The following is a 24228-nucleotide window of genomic DNA, read 5'->3' as shown; positions in this document are numbered from 1 at the left end:
CTAAATCAGGCTTCAGCTGTTTTCATCATTGCTTGTCTCGATCTCAAGCACGGTTGTCACGACGACAGAGTCGCCCGGCACCACCTTTGTCGCGCTGCTGACGCTCGCCTCCGCCAGCGCGTAACAGGATGCGGAGAAAACTAGGAGCGCGATGAGGATGTAAAGTATCACCTTGAGGCAAACGAAAGAGCTGAGAGTGAAGCCGACGCAAAGGCCAGCGGCGCCCCAGAAGTTCCACAGGCTGAACGCGGTCGACTTGTTGGCAAAGTAGTGGGCGTAGGTACCTGAAAAGGCCATTGTTGTAAACTTGTAAGTCCCGGTCTAGTCAATTGCAAAGTACCGTACTGAAGCGTCCAAAGTCATGACTTGTTTGTAAACTTCTGTAACTTAAGCCCAAATTCAAGTCATTGAAAAGCAGTGTAACTTAAGTCCAGCTCAAGTTATTTGCAATATACCGTAAGTGAAGCCCAAATTCAAGGCATTTGAAAAGGACTGTACCTTGAGTCCAAGTCAACTAAGTTTGCAAACTACCCTAAATTGAGTCAAAATCAAGTCATTTCGAAAGCACTGTAACTTAAGTTCATGTCAAGTCATTTGCAACTACCGTATCTTCAACTATTTGCAAAGTACTGTAACCTGGGCATCGGGTCGGATCCAGCCCGCCAAGCTATATATGGCTTATTTTTCTTAATACATTGGCTAAGCGAAAACAAGGGCTACTTTTTATGTGTTTGGTTGTATCGTAAACACTCTTTCCAAGGACGGATCTAGTCATGACCCCGCCAAACTCTATTTGCAGACTGTTTTAAACACTAAAACGGAAATTGTTTTGGCGCTTCGCGCGAATCTCTTCTGTCTTTTCTCGAGATTTTTTTGCATCTTGACAAACAAACAGCGTCCTATATGCACTCTCTCCAACAAACCTATATGCGCTCTATCCAACGAAAGTTTAACAAACTTAGTCTACTTTTTTGCGCTTCGGTCGAAAGTATTCCGTCTTTAAAGTAAGAAAGAACCAAATTAATAGCCTACAAGTTGTAATTTTGTGGTGCTATATGTATTATGTACTTCATCGAGTAATACCATTTTAGATCAAGGGTCACCAAACACCGCCAATAAACGACGCCCGCGGGGTGAATTCTGTAGGGCTAAAATTGTAATGAGTGTGTTTTATACTAGGCGATTTCACACACCACAGCACGGTGTTTATAAATTACCTTACTATCTACGTTATTTTTCGGATGAACAATATTCAAGTTAATAAACTTTGTCACAATTTTTTTATATCTGGCCCACGGTCGTTAGGCCTTACAGTAGTCTGATCTGTCATTGATGAGTCTTGCCGTTATCCGGCCGGTTTAGGAAACAGTTTGGCAACCCTCTTCTAGATTGCAAATGCCTTCTTGTGTATAAAAGATACACAAATCCGTGTACAACCATTGTGATCTAACCCTTCTGAAGTCGCTTTTTGATCAACGATTACGATTCACGTACCATAGTACACCGGAAGACATCACAGACTAACAGAATCTGTCGATCAAAGATTCAAGCAAGGCTGGTTAGGAAAACAACTAGGCAGAAGTGAGGTTCGAACTCACGGCCTACGGCCATTCCGAGACCGTCGCTCTACCAACTGAGCTGCACAGGCTCAAAAGGGAGCGTGACTTTTTGTATATCCTACTTACTGTTAATAAGCGGTTCCCACAGGCCGAAATTGAATCCGAGTGCGATGGCCATGATATATAGCACCACTTTAGAACCTTCGTGCGGCGTCCACATAAAATTGCTGTAAACAGAAAGACAAAACAAAAACTTGTCGTCACCCAGTCTATTGTTGATTTTGGTATCTTAGTTTAGCGAAGAAAAAATAATCAACGCAATTATATAAGAATCCTATATTATAATCAAATATTCTTTCTGTGGATTTGGTGTGCGCCATGTATAGATTTTACACTAATAAAACTTTACCCATTAAATGAGAAACGTGGCATTTTGACAGCAATGTTAAATACAATTTTGAAAAACGAAACAAGCGATTAGTTACAAAAACTCAGATAAGGAGGATGAAAAGTGAATGTTGTAAGAGTATTTTTCAACTGACAAACACGTGATTCGAATTGTTCTGCTAATATGAGTCTAAAACGTATCACGGAGTTTTCGAATAACATCTTGCCCAAATCATGTAGTGTTATTTAAAACGTCAACGTGCATGAAGTAATTTTCCTAAACAAGTGCATTGCCTCATCAACAAGCAGCACCATTTCAAAATAGTGCGGCAAACCTCTAGAGCAGTGGTTCTCAACCGCCGGTCCGTGGACATTAAAATTTTATACCTCAATTACAAAATGCAAAATTTTGAAAGCTTGTCCATCAAATTTAGACTTTCGCCAGCTCCGTAATTTGTAGCATTGTGACTTTACATAGAGTGAATCGTCTACTTTGGACATTATCGTACGACACAATGCTGCAAGTGTTGTGCCCAACTGTATGAAAGTAGGCTACAAGCTACAACTCGTTTAAGTCTTAAACTTTAAGACCAGTTGTATGCGAAAAACTTATAACACGTAGATATCAAAACGACAGCAGCATATTGCTGATTAAATTGAAGTTTCCAATATTTGCTTTCAAGTTGCGTACTTTTGTCGTGATCACATTTAAGGTTGATTTTTTAAAGGTCCACCGGTCCGCAAAATTGTTTTTTAAAATTTTACCGGTCCGTAAGCTATAAAGGTTAAGAACCACTGCTCTATAGGCTACACACTTGTTCACCCATTACTCAAGCTTGTTATACACGTCTATATATAGTACATCCAACCTTGAATACGTGCAGAGATCGATAACGACGGCGAACAAATAAAGGACATTTCTCCCCACTTTAGGAATAGCTCTCCCGAAAAAATAGGCTCCACATATTCCCGAAGCTCCAAACAGCATCATGACAAGTCCGACCTGTTTTGTTTTGTTTGGTAAATTGATGTATATTTTTTATGGCAAGTAACGGAAGTGCAATATTGTGGAAGACAAAAAATCAGTATAAGAACGAAATTAAAACCATGAAAAATGGACAGCTTAGCCTACTTAAGAAAAACGTTAAAGTGGGCCTTCCAAATTTAAAGAAACATGGTTTTATTAGCCTACTGTAAACTAAGGCTCATTGTACAATATTTTGGTAATAACTATATATTTACACAGTGTTGTATACAGGTCAATCAAAAACAACTTTAGTTCGAGTAAAGTCAAGATCAACAAATGAAAACTCAAATCAAGTCCAATTCGCCAAATTGACTTATGTCTAAATCAAGTCTTTAGTACAAATTACAAATTAATTCAAGAAAAGTCGGTTGAGAACAACTCCTTAAGCGCAGTCAAATAAACATTGGCTGTCATTACAACACTGCACTTACATTTTCCACGCCCATCGTACAAGAAATAAACGCCTTTGTAAAATTGGAGAGACTGTACGAGAGAAAAAATCCAAAGTAGAGGGAAATCGGCGAAACAAGAAGTTGCCTGGGAGACATCATTTGTCGAAAGAGCGATTTCAGGGTGGTTTTGGTTCGGTTCCACCACTTGTAGATCGAGTCTAAAGTGACAAGAGTAAGAGGCTTACTTATATGTGGGACACAATAGCAGCTGCGCAAATATTGTTTTAAAGATTTTAACCTATGGGATCCTATTTTTTCAAAACTTATTAGTACTTAGGGCCAAGATGAGCTTATTGAAACAATTACTATTACTATCAATTTACAGATGATGAAACAACACTACAGAAGCCTAATATTTTGCATGATATAAGATTGGAGACTTTGATTATTTTTTGCAACTCGGAAAAAAGCACAAAAATAGCACAGACAGCAATAAGATCAATTCATCAATTTATTGTACCGTTTAATAAAAGCTGAAAAATTAAATCGAACGGAATATTTGTAATAATAGATGTAACGAACAATTTCACAGCTGTAAGTGGTAAATTTTTTTTGATGAACCAAAAAAGCACAGTGAAATTTTATCATTTTTTTCGTCATGGAGGTGACCATTATTGTCGCTGGTTTTATGTGTTTTATTTTTATGTGACGTAATAGTAATATTTTTCTTGTATCCGCTAGTCTAGCAATTTTTGCATAATTAGTTCAGTTACAACTGTTTTATAAGGGAGCTTGATGGCTGCGTTGCTGTTGGTGTTTATTTTTAAAGGTATTCTTAGTGAAGTTGTTTGGAGTAGTATACAATAGCTATAAGTGTGCATTTAGATTTAGTGTTGAGACGAGTGAGCTATAATTTTGTTGAATAACTGTTTTACATTTTTAGTATGGAAAAATAGCAAAATAAATAAAATTAGATTTTGGGTAATGGGACTTTGATCTGGACAAAAAAGGGTAATAAGGAAAAAAGGTTAAGAACCCCTGTGCTAAAAGTAAGTGCGGTGCGAATTTGTCTTCTAATACTCGATAGTTCTAACAAAAGTGCCGCGATCTGATAGGAGAATAATGACTTAAAAAGAGCGAAGTAGCCTAAACAAAACCAAAAACAAATAAAGCTATTTATTTATAGTTATTAGGCTAGCGCTCGAGATTAAAAAGTTTAGCGAGCCACGGATTACCCTTGCAGTTCCCTTGAAGCATGATGACGCCGTCACCTTGGGATTTCAAGAAGCTCGTCTTTGGAAGCGGTTCGAGCAGAAAGAAGTGCATGGCAATGGCGATCCCGTGCATTACAACGAAGATGCCAAGCAGGATCGGAACAGACATCTTGTCTGATGTCAGGTAGCGCGACAAGGATTCCTCGCTTGCCGTGCGGAAGGTGGCCTGATCAAACATGGGAGCAATGTTAACCGCGCCGGCAAACGGACCGCATATACTCGACGTATGAATCGATTTTCTTTTTTTGTTGTGACCTAATAATGTCGGAAGCAGACTTGAACAACACGAAAATTCTGGATTTGCCGAATATAAGATCCTTGGACAATGTAGAAAAACTACTTGGACAACCAGAAAACTATTAGTAAATAGGTATAAAAACTTTTGGTTTTCTAATACGACAAATAAGAGAGGTTGGCTTCTAATTCTAATTGCAATATATTTTGTGACATGCTTGCTTTTTAAGATTTTGAAAACAACCTATTTTCCGGGTTTATCGAAATATTACTCGCACATCGGAGTTTTTCAGTTTATCAGTAGGAACAAGTTTTTACGGGTGAACTAAACAACCTGAAAAATGCCAATTATATCGGTCAAATATTCTTCATTTGCGTATTTTTTGTTTAATTTACGAATTTATTTAAATTTGTTGTGAATTTATTCAAGGATACGCTGGTCTAAATTTTAATCTAAAATCATTCGGTAATCCTAATTCTGTTGTAGTATGTAAAAACTGCCAAGCTCAATTTTTAGTCCTCATCTAGTTTAAAAAAGTTAAAAACTGTATAGCTTATTATCCAAATCGGATCGAAATGCCTTTTGTTAAAAGCTCTTAATTAAATATTTCAATACTGTTTTCGTCTAGTTCATAACTGTTTCACCCTATTGGCCGAATTGGCGATTTGAACTAGAACATTTAGTACACAAATGAAATGTAAATTATTACTTACAACAACCAAACACGAATTATTTATTTTGTAAATCAGATCTAAAGACACTGAAATATCAAGTATAGCTCTAGAGGCAAAAAATACCAACGATTAAACCGTTTAAAAGCTTGTACAAAAAAAATGTCCATAGATTTTAAGGTTGTAATTATACAGACAATTATAAGCGATCCATAGCCTCATTCATTATTTTGTTTGTCTTCCTTTTAAACTCGACACGATTTTGCCACATAAAATCGTAAAAAAAGCGGTTTAGGCCTGGGTTGGTAGTCATGGCTTGCAGAAGTTGTCCAATACATCATTGTTAGCTATAGAGCTTGCCTATTTCTACCCTGAGCGCTTTTAATTGCTGATATAACTTAACTTACGGGACAGTCGTTGATGCCACAGAGAGAAATATCGGCTGTGCGATTGTCAATTGTAGCAGATTGAGTGATCCGTGCGATGCTTCTGTTGTAATTTGACGGGGTTTGGCCGGAGCTTTTAGAGTCGTCTACACCGGCGCCCGCGTATAGAGCAACATAGGAAAGCAGGTTGCCCACAATCTGGATAATAGAGTAAGCATTTATAATTTACTAAACACTTGGGGGGGCACTTTTGTGCCTGTTTTTGAATTACTTATAGGTTCAGGGCTGCTGAGTCGGACTCACAAACTAAGCCCTTCAACTGGTTAGGCCAGCTGGCGAAACAGCAGCTGCACTGCTACCCATTCACCTGGCTGGTTTTGATGATCGAAAAGTAGCTGCCGAAGAAACGGCTCACGTATTCATCCTTTCTGACCACTCCACCGTCGTCGGCCGGTCCAGCGGCGGTCACTGAAAATCCACGCTGATCAAGTCGATTGGTATGCGAGCCGTCCGACTGTATGGAAAACCTGCGGCCGTCGTAGATCCCGATGCTGGACACTGCGTCCTGGTTTTTCAGTTCCTCCTTCGCCTTGGCCACCTCGTGCTGGGTCGACTCGCACACCACATCCCAGTATTGCTCGGCGTACTTGGTCACAAGCACCGACATAGACGCCCAGCAGCAAGCCTCTCCGAAGCCGAGGAATACGGCGCCCGGAATGATCGTGTAGAAACCTGGCCATTGGACTATTGTTTATTTCTGCATTGTTTCGCTTATTTCTATAGAAACTGTAGACCAGTGGTTCTCAACCTTTTTAGCATACGGACCGGTAAAATTTTATCACAAGTTTTGCGGACCGGTTGACCTTCAAAAATCAAAATAAACCCAAAATTTAATAACGCAACAGTATGCAACTAAAACACTTCTTAGCTTTCACATACAACTGATCTTAAAGTTTAACACTTGAACAAGTTGTAGCCTACTTTTAAACAGTTGGCCAAAACACTTGCAGCATTGTGACGTACAATTAAGTCGAAAGTAGACCATTAACTCTATGTTACGTGACAAAGCTGCAAATTACGAAGCTGGCGAAGTTCTAAATTTGATGGATAAGCCTTCAACATCTTGAATTTTGCAATTGAGATATAAAATTGTAAGATATTTGGCGGACCGGCAGGAAAGTTTGAGAACCACCGCCTTTTAGAAAAATATGTATTTTCTCTTTACCTCTTTAATTCCAATATAACAACCTAAACTTCCAACGAACATTTGCTGGAATTTTTCTTTAATATTTGCTTTGTTTTGTTTGTTTACATAGAGACTGTAGAATTCTTTTTGGCGAAAACTACATTTTCTCGTGAGCTATTATTAGGCCTACCATATGTCCTCTTTTAGGCGGATTTGTCCTCTTTTCTCAAGGAAAGTGAAAAGTTCTCCGAGGACGCTCAAATATGCCCAAATGTCCTCTTTTTTCGCATTTCGAGTTAGTTGCTTATACTTTCAACACGACGTTTAGGCGAGACGATTTATTTATTTTCAAAAATACCGTACCGTAGACATGAAACATGCTGAATTGCTAGTTTAAAAAAGGTTTTCTAACAAATTGCCCTACCACCTTCTTGATTTGTTATTGCCAACATATTGCGCCAGAAAAGTGCAACCGAAACTCACATTTATAAAGGCCCATTAATAAAGCAAAGGTTTGTGATAATTAGGGCCATTTTTATTTTAACCTAAAAAAAAATTTTTTTATCTTTTTTTTTATCAATTTTTAACTTTATTTTAACCTAATGAAATTGCTTGTTTCTAGAGGCCACAGTTCTTCCTTGAATTGATGCCAGTTACCCAAACATAGTATTTTGTCGATTTCAGACTCAAACGTAATATTTTGTCGCAAAGTCAAGGTGTTTTATGGATTATAAAAAGTGCATCATTTTTTTTGGCGATAGATTTAGCTTGCTTAGGCATTTTTGTATTACAGAATGTCAGTAGGTCATTTCTAAAATCCAAATTGTTGATCTTTGAAAAGACCACGATTATGAAGATAAAGTGTTCTATAAAATTTTTTTAAATACTTAACAATAATTAAAAAAATGTACAATTTGCGATAAAAGTTACTGCTGATCCAAGTGGGCATTGTGACATTAAACAGTCCCCTAGGTGCTAAAAACAACTTTATTATTTGATTCGTGGACAGACTAGCTCCTTAAAAATTTTTAACTTTATTGACTTTTGCTGGCCCTAGTAATAATTCACTTTGAAACGTACGATTTTAAATCGTCACTTATAACTCATTTCGTAGCCGCCAACAGCAAAACCATCGCGCTCGCATCAAATAAATCAATATTTGCGCTCGAGTCGGCCAGCAACACCAAAATTTCCATCAAAAATTAATCCGAGAATCCTAAAACAACCAAACATCCCGAAAATCAGCGTAAAGCATCATTAAACTCAAACGTGACAATTCTAGTTTCGCTTTAATTGCCGGCAAAAAAAATGTCGTATTTTTAGGTGTTAAAAATATGCCCTATAGCTATTATAAAATAACCAACTTTGATAACGATAGAACAATCTAATATTATTATGCTTGTTAATCAAATCACGTTCAGAGAAAGAGATGTCAACAGCCTTTGCAAATACTGTTCAACACTAAAAAACGAACTTAAAAGCAAGCAAAAAGCTCTTACTTGGGTAGAAGTTGGCCACACAGTAAATGACGTAGGTTATTTCGCTAATGATGATTGAGTTCCGTGGACCCAGGTTGTCGATTGCTAGTGGAGTAAGAAGTAGGGCCCAAAATAGGGACGACACGTACCCCACAGCCAACCCCGTCGTGCCCAGGCCGTTCTGGATGTTTAGGCTGCTCTGAAGGTTAACTAGACCTGCAAAAAAAATTTTAAAGCGATTCTAGCAAAGGTTGGGAAGTCTTTAGGGGGATGACAAAGATTTTTATTTAATAAAATTCACACTTTATATTAGGCGTATTTAAAATCTTGTTTTTTCCTTATCAAAGGCGCGCACTCTTGTCGTACTAGGGAAAAAAAGCGACTAGGAAAAAGTTTGCCCACCCCTGCTATACGCCATACTTACCATAATAGGCCGATATATTGAAGAAAAGTCCAAACGAAGCGATGTAGAGATTTCGCTTGATTTTTCGCTTCTCTTTGTCGAAAGAGTTGGATCTTAAATCCGGGTAAGACCTCTCGGTCAGCAAATCGTCTGACAGATAAAAACAGTTGCAAGACTCAGTTAGAGAAAATTGCGTCGCCATTCAATTCGATTGGTTCGCCGACTTTGAAAGAGTACATAGTTAGATTTATTGATATTGGACCAGACACATCCCTGATTATTAGGCCATATCTCGAGAATGCGTTTTTATGTTTGAACACTTCTAGAAAATATAACGAACTTAGCTCTTGGCTGTAAGACTGTATCTGTTTTGATTTTGTATGTTGTTTGCCTTGCAGGCTGGCAAGAAAATGGCCCCTGTCATCGAAACAATTTACGGAACGGTAAGAAGATACACACGCCACCTTATGTGTATTTAACTTGAAACCTGTACGTGTAGTACTATATAAATGAAGCATGCAGTAGCTTCACGTAAACCGGCTGCAGTAGTTTCACATGGTTAGATTTATTGAGATCGGCCCAAGGCAAAATTTCTTCAGAATTTGAGAAAACTGTTGGAGAAACACGAAGACATGGCTCATGTGAATTAAATTCCAATTTAATCATGCTATTTGTCTTATGTTTTGTCCACTTAAAAAATATTCAGTAAGTAAAATTGAGCCGCTTAAACTTCGCAGTTATTTTCACGATAAGTATTCTGGTCGCAAAAAAAAGGAAAAAGGGTTGAGAAACACTGCCCTAATTCGTAGCCACCGTTTTTTGCGAAAGACAGTTCATATATATATATATATTTATATATATATATGTCTGTGAAAATTTACAAGATATTGCTGATAAACATAGAACGACAAAATTTAGTTTGTTAAATAAAACTTTATGGTTGATCAAGTTGTATGTTTCTTAGTATACAAGTGTAGTAAATGGTTGATACGCAAATATACAAACAAAAGGCTCAAACCACACTCACCAATATTGGCGTTCAGTATTAACTCCTTTCCTTTTGATGGATTGATAAACTTCCAATTTGGGTTAAATCTTTCGTTCAGTTCGATATCCATTTAGGCGCCGCAAAATATATACACAGCCGGTGGTATAGAAATAATTGTTTGTAGAAAATTCCCTAACCTATAGAAATGTCGTTTTGGTTATCCTACAACATAACTGCCGACGCAAATGAAGGAGTTTTCCAGCGGCAAACCCTAACAAAAAAATACACCACCAGTCAGAGCTCAGCTGCCTGTTTTATATATTCACTGAGAGCAGATTCATGTTGGCGCCGCTTTCTAATAAATCAGCATCGGGCAACGACATTGCGACAAAACCAGCTGCCAGCAACCTATTTAGTGTTCTACGCCATCAAAAACAGGCGCTCATGTACTTTAATCAGGTTCGACGGCACTACATTCACAAATATTCCGATGTCCCACGCCATTGTTCTTCTAAACTAAACGCAATATGAATAAGTTAACCGTAGTCGGACGATAAAGTTAACGTTTTTTGCTGATATTCGCCGATGTGCTTGTAAATTTTAACACACAAATTTTTAACACCTTAAGCTATTTATTTATCTCCATAGTTATTCACACCATAATCGACGTTTACAAGAGTTATTTTACTGTTTTAACTTCCGTTTTGACAGGCAAGTAAAGGATTTAAAAACTGGTTGTCTACAGTTAATAATCTGTTTTTAAAAATTGCCATTCATACGACTTTTAACAGGAAGCTGTAAATCGTTAGGACGAATGTCTAAACTACGAAAAAGCAAAAAAAAACACCTTAGGCCGTTTGAAAATTTCTTGCTCTCATAAGGAACATTATGCATCAAACTGTCTGTCATATGTTCTCCTCCTTATATCTTATTTTAAACAGCGATAAAACTGTTCTATTTTCCATCTTATCGAGGTTGACCAGCTGTCTTTCCACTACAAAATCTTACCAATGCTAATCGACTGTCAGAAAGGCCGGTTTAAGACAAGGAGAATAAACATATGTTTTTATAAATTTATTTAGTTCTTTTTTTAATGCGCTCGTACAGTAGACCGTCGAAAAATGTAAAAAAGAGTATATACGCAGCTTCAAAGCATTGAATGTCCAATAGTATATCATTGAAGTAATTATTCTTATGCATAACATAAAACGCTTTCAATGTCAAAAGTCTGAAGCTTTGCAACTAATGGCAAATATTTCTAATCTGTCGGCTAGCTGCTTCGCTAAACAGCACACAGGTTAACAAGCTAACTTTGTTTTTATGCATTTTTTCCGAAGTCTATATACAAAGCAAAAAAAATCACGAATACGAAAATATTTCCAGCTTACAAAACAAAATCGACTGTCAATAATAACATATCCTAGTTTCTTGGTGTACGCCTGCTTTTTAAATGACTTCAGTCGTTGGTCAGACGTAAAGGAAGCAAAGTGCGCGTCGTACACACGAAATCAAAACGCACAGCCATGGCGGTGCCACCAAACCGTGGGATTACCCATCCTGTTTGGATTTCCGACGGCCATCCAAAAATTGTTTATGTTGCGCGGCTATTTTGCCAATCATAAACAACATGTACGGTACACCTTACTTGAGTCTTATAAAAGTGCTTGGCCATTGGTTTGCAAGGCCGTGCCAGGTGTTTTGCGATTTACGTATTGCGTTTATTTTAAATAATCAATATTATCGTCCGTGGAATTTGCCCCCAGTAACGTACCCAATTAAGGCGGGAATTTTGCACACATGCGCAAAATTGTTTGTAATTAATATTTCTTACCTTTTTGTAGCCTAATGTTCTAATAAAAATACATGGCGTTTCCGCTTATCACATTAGCGCCAGAAACTACTCGTTCGATTTTTTTAATTTAAAAAAATCGACACGTCCGCTCATAACACTTTAACTCCGTGGTCGGCAAACGCCGGTCCGCGAGGAGTTGGTTACCGGTCCGTAGCAGGGTTGTAAGATTAAAATTCTGTTGAAAAACGAACTTAAATATCCTTATTTTGAGAAGCTGGTAAGAATGGGAATTGGTAATTATGTTAAACCAGTGTAATTAAAGAAAAAAACGTAAATGCCTAAAAGTTTTATTGAAATGAGCCGCGGGCTGGGTTGAACTAAATTATTTGGCTGGCCCGATGCCGCTCGCGGGTTTCAGTAAGTTCAATAATTCTTAGATGGGAGCATCTCTTTGCGGCAAAACAAGCATAAAGTTCGCATTGAAAGTTGTAATAAATTTCCTTTCCTGAACATTTGTTGTTTTTCAAGGCCGGTCCGCGACAAAATTTTAGTTTTAAACCGGTCCGCAGTGCAAAAAAGGTTGCCGACCCCTGCTTTAACTGATACTATAAGCTTCACCAACCATACCATAACAATGCATTTACACTCTGTAAATTGAAAGCGCGATATTTTCGGCGCTGATTTGGACCGTTATGTTTTTTATTATGGGTCTTGTTTTTTATTACCTTATAAAATCTACACAGGACGAGCAATTGTAGCATCTTTGCAGATAGTTATTTTTTTGCCTGTAATTAGGCCTACGTTTTTAACAGGGTAATCCTCCTTAATTAAGCAGAGTTATTCTTCTATATGGTTTGCCACTATTTGCAAATACAGCGACAGCTGGCGATGTTTTTGAGAAACTTTATTTGCCTATTATGATAAAACTCACAACGAAAAGAAGAGATTGTACATTAAATTCGTCGCAATACTGACAAGGATTGTTGAAACAGAGATACAGTCCACTGAACAATAAATAGCTGTGTAAATGGATTTCGCTGTTAAGGGATCACTATTTAAAATTTCTGAATGCATGATAAAGTATGCAGAGCCATTAGGAGTGTCCGATATTTGACATTTTATTCTGATACCGATACCCGATATTTTGTTTAAAAATTATAAAAAAAAAATAATAAATAAAAAAAAAAAAAAACCGATTAAAAAGCAAAATCGATAAAACTAAAACGTTAAAGAAGGCCGTATCTTTATGGAATCCAAAACCATTGGCAGCAGGTTTCTGCTTGTCGATCACTGTTCCGCTGACGCGTATATTAACAATAAAACTCAAAGTTTAAAAAACAGATTAAAATTTATATATTTTATTTTACTTAAAGGAACTGACGATGCCAGCATAGGCGAAATATATATTCCTTTTAAAAAAATGTCTGATCCTGATTTTACTGGGGTTTTTAAACTTTGAGTTTTATTGTATATAAAACGTTAAAGCAGGGCTTCTTATACTGGGGTCCCTTGGGGGTCCGTAAATTAGGTTTAGGGGGTCCGTGAAGGTCTAATTGAAATATAAGTGTATATTTAAAAAGTAATCATTTTTTTAAAGAAAGCAGTTTAATTAAAACAGAACGGTTTTGCACTGACTGTATTTAGACTCCATTTCACTTTCACATTTTTAGACCAAAATCAACAGATTTATGAAGTTTATTTGTATTGTGACGTATTTTTATTTTTATTTTTGCCTATCGTGGTCCACGCGACGACAAAAAAAACTTAGGGGTCCGCGGTAAAAAAAGTTTAAGAACCCCTGCCTTAAAGGGTGTTTTTTTGGGGGTCCAAGTTGTAGTCCAAGTTTGCTTTATCGGAACGAAATTGAGTTACTTCTTGTTGCAAACCACTATTTTTGATAAATTTGTCTTTCAAGGCGAAATCGCTGAGTTGGATTCCAAATCATTGCAACGGATCAGCATGCCTCCCTAGTATCGGACGAGTACCGATACTACGACTTGGCATCGGGTATCGGCTCCGATCCGATATTATCAGACATTCCTAATAGTAATGATAGGCTACCATGGTAATTGGTAACTGCAGTTAACTGCGTGATACACTTCACAAGGATCCGGACAAAACCACAAAGGTTGTAAAAAAGATCTAAAACAACTAGATCCCGATATAAACAAAAGTAATAATAATAATATTATTATTGTTTCATCAACGTTTCACAAGGATATTGAAAAATAAAAACGCAATAACGGAGGAATCAAGTTGAACTATAACTAAATATCGCGTAGTACGCAATAAGTCAAAACACAATGGATCAAATCAACGGAATGACGAGTGCATGAAAAGTGACGATTGTGGGATCCAGTAAGCCTGCCAATAAAACTAGTCGATGTTTGCTTACACACAATTACTCAACAATGTGAAACAGTTTATTTTGGTTAAAGACATATATACCAGGGGTGGGCAAACTGCGGCTCTCCGGCATGTTTTTGGTGGCTCTTCTAGCTGAATTGTAAAATTCCAAAAATTTGTAAAGGTTAACAAAACTACCGCTTATAAACGTTTCTTTTTTTTGTTTTCTTTATTTAGGCCAGCATTTCGTTTATGACGTAACACTATACACATAAAGTTCGACGAGTTTGTTAACAACAGACCGATTTTAATAAATATTGTGCGTGTTATTTTGCTATTACCGTTATTATTATTGTGTCGATTATTACCGTTTTGTTTTGTTATATTAGAATTCTGTTATTACATGCGGCTGACTTTGCATTATTTACCGTCTTTGTATTGAAATAACTTTGAGGCTCTCTGGTACTTGTATTTTCTGCAAATGGCTCTTCTATTGAATACATTTGCCCACCCCTGATATATACGTTCGCCGTTTTTTGTTTTTCTTTACTTTTTCGTATGAAAGTCCGAAAAGTTTCAATTTATGTTTGCTTTGTAACAGGGTTAAACGAAGTACAATATTATTTTCCTTATCTGCATGGAAATTTTGAGAGATAACGTCACAAAGTGACGTCATATAGTCACAACGTTATAATGTTAGTCTAAAATCTAAATACATTCAAAGACAAGGCGACAAAGCCTAATCGCGCCCCCAAAAAATTATGGGCGTAGAATCCCGCAACAAGAATAGGCAAAATGTATAAAATCAGTCTTTTAGTGGAACACCGTTTTGGTGCGTTTCCAGATTAATTTTGTAATTCGCTACATATGAAGCATTTAGAATAGCAATTCTCTAACTGTTGGATCCGCAATATATTGATATGGAATCTAAAAGTTGCAAAAAGTAAAACATAAACCGATGTGAAGAAAAGAATTTGTGTTTGTGCAAATAATAAACTTTGTAAGAAGCGCCCTAAGTTGAAAAAAATGTGGATTCATTGCAAAGACAGTTAACCGTAAAAAGTATATATATATTATATATATATATATTTAGTTTTAGAAGAAGTAAAATAAAATGCGACGTAAAGACACGTGGCGTGTACAGACTTTTATCGCTGTACTTCAAAGACTTGAACTTTTAACAAAAAAACGCCCAAAAGTAGATAAAAGTGTGTGGCCCCGGTCTGCATTGGCCACGCCGCTCTACTCGAATCCGATCAATTGCTTTGACGTCATCACTTGCCGGTGACACGCCATCGCCAGACTTGAAACAAAAACCTCCGACGTTATTCAGCAGGCGCTGGCGCTGCGAACCGATGACGTGGACGATCGACAGGAAACGCGCTCATCCGTGACCGACGTCATGCTGCTGAGAAAGGAATCGAAGCGCTGGGGCCGCTGGTAGTTTAGGGAAACCCCCCGGCGCAGTTCGGGGTGGCGCCGGCGTCGGAGCATCTGGGCGCCGTCGGAGGAGGAAAAATTTGGAAGGCGGGAAATTGTGCTGCTGTAGCGAGGCCCTGGAAGGTAAAGCCAGCGTTGAATCCAAGTCGGATCTAGGATTTATGTAGAGCAGTGGTTCTTAACCAGGGTTGGTTTCAGGGGTTCGGCGAGAACGACCTCTTAAACATAAATGCTGTCAATCTATATTCGAATCTCTTATGCGCCAAAGCACCACGCAACCTTTTAAAATGAAACTTGGCCATTTTAACCTATATAACTGCAAGATTATAATTTGATTACGCACAGTTCTAGCTGCATACTTGTGAACATCAGGTTCGCTAGAGAACAACAGGTGTTTTAAGATCAAATATTTTATGACGTCATGTTTGAGTCGTCCCTGAAAACTTTTCCCGAAACAAAAATCGTGGATCCGGCAAACAAGAAGGAAGAAACGAATACTGAGCGAAAAATTGGGGTTCGACGAACGCTTGCAGAATAACATAGGGGTTCGACAAGGTGGTAAAGGTTAGGAACAACTGGTTTAGAGCAGTGGTTCTCAACCTTTTTAGCTTAAATTTCAAAACAAATTGTGCGGACCGGTGGACCTTCAATAATCAAAATCAACTCAAAATGTAATTACGACAAAGTATGCAACTTAAAAGAAAATAACGGAAACTTTAAAGTAATGAGCTGTTTGCTGCCGTCTTTTTGATATCATACGTGTTAAACGTGGTTCTTTTAAAGTTTTTCACATACAACTGATCTTAAAGTTTAAGACTTAAACGAGTTGTAGCCTACTTTTAAACAGTTGAGCACACCACTTGCAGCATTGTGACGTAAGATAAAGTTCAAAATAGTCATTTAACTCTATGTTACGTCACAATGGTGAACATTACGGGACTGGCGATGTTGGGTCAATTGACCAATGTTTCTTATGGTACACTAGTGCAGTCACGATTCTTTCCAATGTAACAACTTTCTAACTAATGCGAATAATTCGCTGATAGCAGGTAGTGCATCAAAATAGATGCTTTATGATGTCACAAGAGACATCACAAAAAAAACGCTATATCATCGAATAATAAAGCATTACTAAAGAGTATAATGATGACAGGTATAATGTTTAAAAACATTCGGTAATATTTAAAATCCCAAAGACTAATTCTCCTTGCGGAGCCTTTGAAACTGTTGTACGGATCCCAGTTGCTCCGCGAACCCTATAGTTTGGGAACCGCTGTTCTAAAAAGATAATTCAGATCGGCAAGAAGCTTAACTATACCTCTAAAAATGGTAAACATGTCCCATTTTGACCAACATTTTGCAAAGCAAGCACAAAACACGAAACCAATAACAAGCTAACATATTTTGCATTTTATAATTGGTCTAAAAATATTTTAACTATGAAGTATTTGATTAAAGCCCTTAAACATACGCCAAGTACTTGTCAAAGGAATTCGAGCAAAGTCATTTGTCTGAATGATTAAAGTCAAGTCAACTCATTTAAAAAACAAAGTGATTTTAAGTTGTTGCACTTTCGCTATTGCTCCATTTTTCGTTTTTGCGCGCGAATAATCACTAATTAGGCGCGGTATTGCGCGCCTTCCACGTAAATAATGTAATTAGCTTCTAGCCTTTGGGCCCATTTAGTTGCTATTTAAAGCTCTTGTTTTTCGGTGCTTGGTGCAGTTGGCACCAGCATCAACACGAAGATCTTATATACGCCAGACATCAAACTTTGGTATGTTTTTTTTTTCGAAACCTTTTTTGCTTATATATTAAGTATTGAGCGCTAAACATTTCCTTTTTGGTCTTACAGTAAACCTGCACCGTTGCTATACTGAATTTGCTTTCTACTGTGCGAAAAATTTGCTTTTCTACTGTGCGAGAAAGAAGTGCTGAGTATTGCAAAGCTTGATTTCTACAGTGATAATAATAACACTGAGTAAAGCGTATGTCAGTAGGGCTATATCGTTTTAATAGCGTCAAACTAAAAAAATGTATATAACTCAAAAAATATAGTAGCCCTTTAAATTTTTTCGTTCTGTTAAAGTTTCACCAAAATTTGGTTTAGATTTGAACCCGTGTACATTTTTCCTGTATTTTATCATCATTAAGGAATTAGCCGCAGGCCGGGGAATGAACCAAGCGGGTGCATAAGGCTCGCGGGCTTCAGTTTGGCCAAACCTGGTTTAGTCTTTGAAGCGATACGTTTGTTGGGCCGTTAACAGTGTCAAGATATTTGGCCGTGCAAAATAGATTTGAAATGCAAAAAGTAAAAAAAAGGCTGTGGCTTCAATAATTGACAGCATCTACAGTCCTACACCCAGTGTTTATATGACTTGAGTCATTCACTTTACTTAAATGCACTTGAGTCACTATTTTCAAATGATTTGGGTTGACTTAAGTATTTTGACCAAAATGTGTTGACTTGACTTGAGTAAATTATAAAAATGACATGGCTTGAAATCATTGACACGAATGACTTAAATAAAGGTGCTTTAATTAAACACATTTAAGCCCAGTATTAAACGTAATAATGAATGTTAGCTTGCTATGGCAACGACTTGACTATTTGTGGAAAAATGGTTATTTTGCAAATGACATGTATAGTACATTGGTCATTTCAAAAGTATTCATTTATGTTTACAAGACAGCACTTACACCAGAGCGACGGAGCGTCGTTCATGTCGTCATAAGAGCATTCCGAGTCATTATCATTGCAGTTCATGTCGCTTCGAAGGTCCTTGATGTTTCCGTGCAACTTAATCAGCTGCAGGAAGAGCGCCTTGTCCTGCTCACGCATCTCGTGCTAAAGCAATGTACAGCAAAAGTCAGTGATGTAATGACTTAAGTCATTGACTTAAGTGCACTTAAGTCACTGTTTTCATATGACTTGACTTGACTTAAGTCTATTAGACAAATGACGTGACTTGGACTTAAGTCATTGAGTCAAATGACGTGGGTAATTAAGGAATTTCATTTACGAAATCCCAATTAAGGGATTTTCATTTATGAAATTAAGGGATTTCATTTACCATTTAATTATAAAATTGAACTATTTATCGCCAGTTTTACACAAAAACGATTCGAATGCTACATGTTGTTTTTGTTATATTTTTAATTGATTATGGCATATAATCGGACGAGTTTGCCTATTGTAATGGTCTATCGTTATATAATTAAAGCTACTAGTGGTTTGAATTGGAGATCACTTGCTGAAAAATGACCTGACTAGGGCTGGACTTGTTATTTCTTAAAAAGACTTGACTTGGACGTAAGTTATTTTACAAATGACTTGCCTGGGACTTCAAATTAACTTGTTTACAAAGCTGGCAAAATTCAGCTTTTAATAGTTTACACCTATGAAGGGCGGATCAGAAGTGGCCAAGCCAGCAGGCCGCAAGCCGCGTGCTGATTTTACCTGGTGTTATGCGGATGTTTGTTAATACAATTTTAGGTGGTTTAGCTGTAATTTGAACGGTGATCCCAAGTGTTACGCAGAAATTTGTCTAATTCAGGAAAATAAGCTGTTCGTATAACAAATAGGCATGAAATCAAGCGTGCAAGGCTTACGGTAAATGCACAATATCCGATAATTTACGCTTAGTATTATGCTATAAACTATTTTTAACCATGCCACAATGAAGGAGAAAATTACGTTGTATATTATCGATGTTTTGCCAAAGTGTGTCGCAATTTTTTTTGGTGTGTCGCAGAGCTAGAAAAGTTTGCGAAGCTCTTCTGCACAGTGTCGATTTCGTCTCCCTAGACCAGTGGTTCTTAACCAGGGTTCCATCGAACCCCTGGGGTTCAATGAGAACGTCCTCTGAAACATTACCACACCGTTTACTTAGTTCCGCGGGACCTTCAAACCTATTTTCTCTGTTATTTGTATATTTTAAGGAATCTATTAATGCTATGGATATCATATCATGTTGCGTCGTGTCACTCGTGTGACTTGTAAAAAATGTTATATAGGCAAACATAGACCGAGTGAAAATTGGGGTTTAACAATAGTTGCAGAGTAACACAGGGGTTCGACAGGGTAGCAAAGGTTAAGAACCACTGCCCTAGTAACCGATTCTTTCAGATTAATAACATTGGGTGTTCGATGCTCAGACAGCGTGTATGCATTTAATGCTTTTAGAAAACCTCACATTTTAGAGCAATTTGCGTTACTGTGACCTGTACACTAGAGATGGTGAGACTATAAAATTTGTGTTCGCTGCCCGCACCGCACTTTAATAAGTTGTTCGAAAGCTGCACTGCTTAAGCTGATGAGCTGTCCGCAAAATTTGGGAACTATAAGCAATATACTCCAACATTATAAAAAAAAACACTACAAACACCTAGAAAGCTAGTTCAAACATAAAACTACGTATACAGCAGCTTATTTTTTAGGGATGAAACATCCAAGTGTAAACTGCTTGCTTTTCTTTTCAATTAACTCAAAAGAAAACTTTGACATGCCGCACGCGGTATGCGGCACGGCGCGGCAATTTATTTAGTTTTCTGCGCATCGCTGTGCGGTTACTTGGCTTTTTTTTTGTTTATTTTATTTCATTGTATGAACTGTCGTATCGACCACAAATGGGGCATGGCCCTCCAGTCCCCCCTGCCTACGCCTATGTGTATAAGTAAGAAACGGGGAAGTATTTCTTTCGACCCTTGTGTGTCTTTCGGTCACTTAAGACACAGTAAAAGTTTGAGTAATAAATTAGAACCTATGTGTAAGACTGGTTAGCAACACTAAGTGTAGGATAATATATCAATTAAACTCGGTTAGCCATCCTGAAGGCTCCCAGTGTAGCATGATAAGCGTTCCGTGTGGTTATTACGTCTTCAGAAGGCCTTGTTCGTCGCTAAACACACGTGTATATAATTAAGTATCATTTTGAACTTATCGAATAACTCTTTTATTCATTTTTAACATAGTAAGGAGGCGTTATTTATACGTTATACTGCTTGTTTCCTTCTTGCCTCAGCAGTATATATAGTTATACTTATAATCTTTGCCTTCTTACTAAGAAATGAATAAAGAGTTATTCGAAACGTTCAAAATGATACCTACTTCTCTATGGGCTTGGATATTCTTAGTACATCTTACTACAACCTCAAAGCATTATGCTTCAAATGTATATAATTGTTTCAGTAAGAATTAAAAAGACGAGTTAAGAAGTTTTTAATGTCTTGGTAATTAGCAGGGCCGGATTAAGGGTACTGTAGGCCTAAGGCTATTTGCTATAAAGAAAGGCCTAGTTTTACAAACCAAGCTACAAAACTCCCACACAAGGCACATATTCACTCGACTTAGTCATTCGTTTTTAATCAAAGCCTGTATTGTACTAGCCGTACAAAAATTTAACCTTAAAAAAATTGAGGGGCAAATTTTTCCAGGGCCTAAGGCTGTAGCCTTAGTAGCCTATTGGTTAATCCGCCACTGGTAATTAATATGATGAAGAAACGAATTTACTTTGTTGTAAAGGTATTTTAAGTCGCGCGTTACAACGATAAGTTGCTGTCATCAGATCTTATATTGTAAGCCTCGGCCTCGTAATAATTTTATCTATTTCGGAAACCAATGAATGCAGGGGCTCCACTTAGACTTAGAGCAGGGGTTCTTAAACTTTTTTCACCGCGGACCCCTAAAATTTTTTTTTGCTTCACGTGGACCCCTGTAGGCAAGAAATTATTAAAAATGATCTCATAAATTGACGTCACAATCAAATAGCCTTTTAGAAATGTGCTGATGATTTAAGTAAAACTTTTTAAACGAACACTAATATTTCAATTTGACCTTCATGGACCCCCTGAAATTAGTTCACGGACCCCCAAGGGGTCCATGGACCCCAGTTTAAGAACCCTTGACTTAGAGGGAACACTAGCAGCAAGACAAAATGGCCAGTTTGGATCCGTCACAAAAATAGGGTTAACCTACTGCTTGCAAATCGATAAAGAATATCAGCAACAAATCGACAACCAGCAGTATTATAAACAACGCCCACCAGTTCCAGACGGATCCATAGAAGTCCAGTAGGAACGTCGACTGTATGCGGATCAACTTTACGCAAATCGGCCAGCCTTTTTCTTGCCATGCTACTTAGGAAGGTCGATGGAACTCCATCTTCTTCGCTTAAACGACGTTTCTGCGGCGACTCAATCCGGCTTCCAGCGTCTTCTGCGTGAAAACAGAATTTCAAGAGGTCACTCGACGCTCTCAAATAGGGTAACTTCGCATAGAATTGCGAAACAAAAACGCCTAAGATCATAACACGCTTTATCAAGTGCTATTTCGGATGAGCTTAATGACGCTTGTTTTGTTTGCGAGTTAACAATTCCCATCTGAGAATCTGAATGAGCTGCCGAAAAGTGGAATATCGAGTCTCCCAATGACTCTACGTGTAGAATGTTAGAATGTTTGAAGCCATGGAAGTAAAACTGCCGAAGCGCGTAAAATATTCCGGGGTACGTTAGTCCAAAATATTGACTATAGTCCAAATAATCGCTTTAGAAAGTGAAATCCAAATAAAGTCTCATTTATTAGTTAAACAAAAAAGTCAAACTAACAAAACCTTGGTAGATTTTCATGCTAAGCTAATTCCGAAACAAATATATTACTAGCAGACAATATTATACGTATAGAGCAAGGGTTCTTAATCTGGGGTCCATGGACCCCTTGGGGGTCCGTGAACTAATTGCAGGGGGCCAATGAAGGCCAAATTGAAATATTAGTGTACGTTTAAAAAGTAATCAAATTAAAAAAAGAGTTTAATTAAAAATGAAACCTTTTACCACTAAATGTTAGCCTCCTTTTTACTTAAATCATCAGCACATTTCTGACAGGCTATTTGATTGTGACATCAATTTATGACGCCATTTTTAATAATTTCTTGCCTACATGGGTCCACGTGAAGCAAAAAATAATTTCAGGGGTCCGCGGTGAAAAAAGTTTAGGAACCCCTGGTATAGAGAAAGCTGGGACAATACTCAGTTTTTAGAGCTTTTTTAGTTTTAAAACAAGACATGTTTTTAGTCATACAGTTATTTACAGAGCGATCTATGTACCAGTCATGGTATACTATAATTTATATAAAACGCGATCCTATTAAATACAATTGTGAATGGATTAAGCTTGGGTATAGTTCAAGTTATAAATTAAGATTTGTATAGACTTTCACCAAGCTTTTATGGCCACAGGGTGAAGATCACCACGCCATAAATCTCATGCTATTGGTGTTGGAGGAAAATTCCACGCTTAGGAATTTTTATTTCCATCTTTTTTTCATGTGATGGTGGAATTTTACACCAGATGTTACAATTTTTTATCCCAGGGTGGATTATGACAACCTCCAAACTTTACTGTGTAGAGTAGATGAAAGTTCGGTCATGCCCACAGTACACAAACCTTCGCAAAACACATCGGGTGACCCGTCCTCGCTGGCAGTCAGGCTGTCTCCTCTGCCACTGTCGGTGCTGTTGTCCTGGGCTTCCAGCTCCTCGAGCAAGGGATAATGCTTCTTGATCGTGCGAAAAAATCCGGAGCGTAGCTGCTGAGTGGAATTCAGCGAAGGCTGGCAAACGTCATTCGGGCTGCTTGTCTCGTCCTCTCGAATGGATGAGAGGACGGTGCTCGCATCCGGCGGCGGCCGGGCGCTTGTGATTTCTATGCGACCCTGCTCGAGCTGCTGGGAGGAAGATGCGCGGTTGTTGTGCTGTACGACTGCAATATCGCGCAGAGGGTCGGGTAACGTTCTTTCCACGCCCGCCAAAGTGAGATCCCTCGAATCAAAAGCTTTGTTGGTGTTCAGATCGTTAGCTGGAAGGTTTGAAGCGGGTTTGGGCGGAAAAACAGCCGCATTGGTTAGCGTTCTTCTTGCTAAACCGAAGCCCTTGATTTCAATGTGTTCAACACTGCGCCTTGAACCGTTGCGCAAAACAGACGTTCCAAAATCGCCGAGCGGCTTTTCGCGGCCCGGGCTCTTCACATTGCCACCAAAGTCCGTGTTTGTAGGTAAATTTAGAGGATTGTCGGCGTGTGGACTGCTGCTGGTTTGCTCGCTTGGCTGGCCAGCGGTCGGCGGGTCGACGTTGTCGTAGCGGCCCGAGAACTTGAAATGGTCGTCGGCGTCCCCCAGTTTATCGGCCATGGCCAGCAGACCCCTGTTGCGAGGAATTCTCGATCTGTGAGGCAACGAACCTGGCATTTCTGGTGAGCGGCAGCTGTATGCTTGGCCTTTTTCGGGTGTTTGCTTTGCCTTGGTTTGCAGCGGGACGACACTCTATTGAGAATGTTGTCGATCCTGCCAGTCGACCGTCTCAGCTTGGATACAGGTTGCGAAATTTTCGGCACTAAACTTCTGATGGTTTTATGCTAACACCTGCGCATATATTTTGTGTGAAGAATTGCCGTTTAAACTGTTTCGTTAAAAATCGTGATAACAAATAGATTCTGTAAAATTTTACTGGGAAAATATTTAAAAATTGTTTAACCTTATGAAAAAAAATATGTGATGTTGTTATGTGAAAAAGTAAATCTTTTTGGAAATTTTTAACTTGCTTTAAAAGTAATGGGAAAATTATGTTCTGACAAAAATATTGGAAAAATAATTAAACTTTTTCAAATTT

At 38.0% G+C, this 24228-nt stretch overlaps 2 protein-coding genes across 2 annotated transcripts; both read right to left on the bottom strand.

Annotated features, from left to right (window-relative positions):
- Nucleotides 1-12: 12 nt before the first annotated feature.
- Nucleotides 13-10116, bottom strand: LOC146136905 (protein unc-93 homolog A-like). The gene is made up of 11 exons (XM_083396279.1): nt 10026-10116; nt 9020-9148; nt 8617-8811; nt 6412-6663; nt 6299-6366; nt 5953-6129; nt 4601-4805; nt 3405-3583; nt 2816-2949; nt 1686-1786; nt 13-284 (listed from the first exon to the last, which is right to left on the bottom strand). Exons 1-11 carry the CDS (start codon nt 10114-10116, stop codon nt 13-15), a joined length of 1803 nt encoding a protein of 600 aa, XP_083252405.1.
- A 4320-nt stretch (nt 10117-14436) lies between these two features.
- On the bottom strand, nt 14437-23864 carry LOC146136904 (uncharacterized). Its single transcript, XM_083395631.1, has 4 exons — nt 23009-23864; nt 21609-21781; nt 18265-18412; nt 14437-15680 (listed from the first exon to the last, which is right to left on the bottom strand). The coding sequence occupies exons 1-4, from the start codon at nt 23805-23807 to the stop codon at nt 15454-15456; spliced, it is 1347 nt and encodes a 448-aa protein (XP_083251757.1). The 5' UTR covers nt 23808-23864; the 3' UTR covers nt 14437-15453.
- Nucleotides 23865-24228: the final 364 nt, after the last annotated feature.

Source organism: Ascidiella aspersa, chromosome 8 (assembly GCF_963924565.1).
Source record: "Ascidiella aspersa chromosome 8, kaAscAspe10.2, whole genome shotgun sequence".
Taxonomy (NCBI): Eukaryota; Metazoa; Chordata; class Ascidiacea; order Phlebobranchia; family Ascidiidae; genus Ascidiella; species Ascidiella aspersa.
This window is presented reverse-complemented; position numbering and strand designations above follow the sequence as displayed.

Coding starts and splice junctions, on each gene's coding strand:
- LOC146136905 (XM_083396279.1), bottom strand. CDS start 10,116: ATGGATATCGAACTGAACGAAAGATTTAACCCAAATTGGAAGTTTATC. Junction 4,806..5,952: donor GTGGCATCAACGACTGTCCC/GTAAGTTAAGTT, acceptor ATGTTTGATCAG/GCCACCTTCCGCACGGCAAG. Junction 2,950..3,404: donor GTACGATGGGCGTGGAAAAT/GTAAGTGCAGTG, acceptor AAAACAAAACAG/GTCGGACTTGTCATGATGCT.
- LOC146136904 (XM_083395631.1), bottom strand. CDS start 23,807: ATGCCAGGTTCGTTGCCTCACAGATCGAGAATTCCTCGCAACAGGGGT. Junction 18,413..21,608: donor TATGGATCCGTCTGGAACTG/GTGGGCGTTGTT, acceptor ACATTGCTTTAG/CACGAGATGCGTGAGCAGGA. Junction 15,681..18,264: donor CGACGCTCCGTCGCTCTGGT/GTAAGTGCTGTC, acceptor TTTACCTTCCAG/GGCCTCGCTACAGCAGCACA.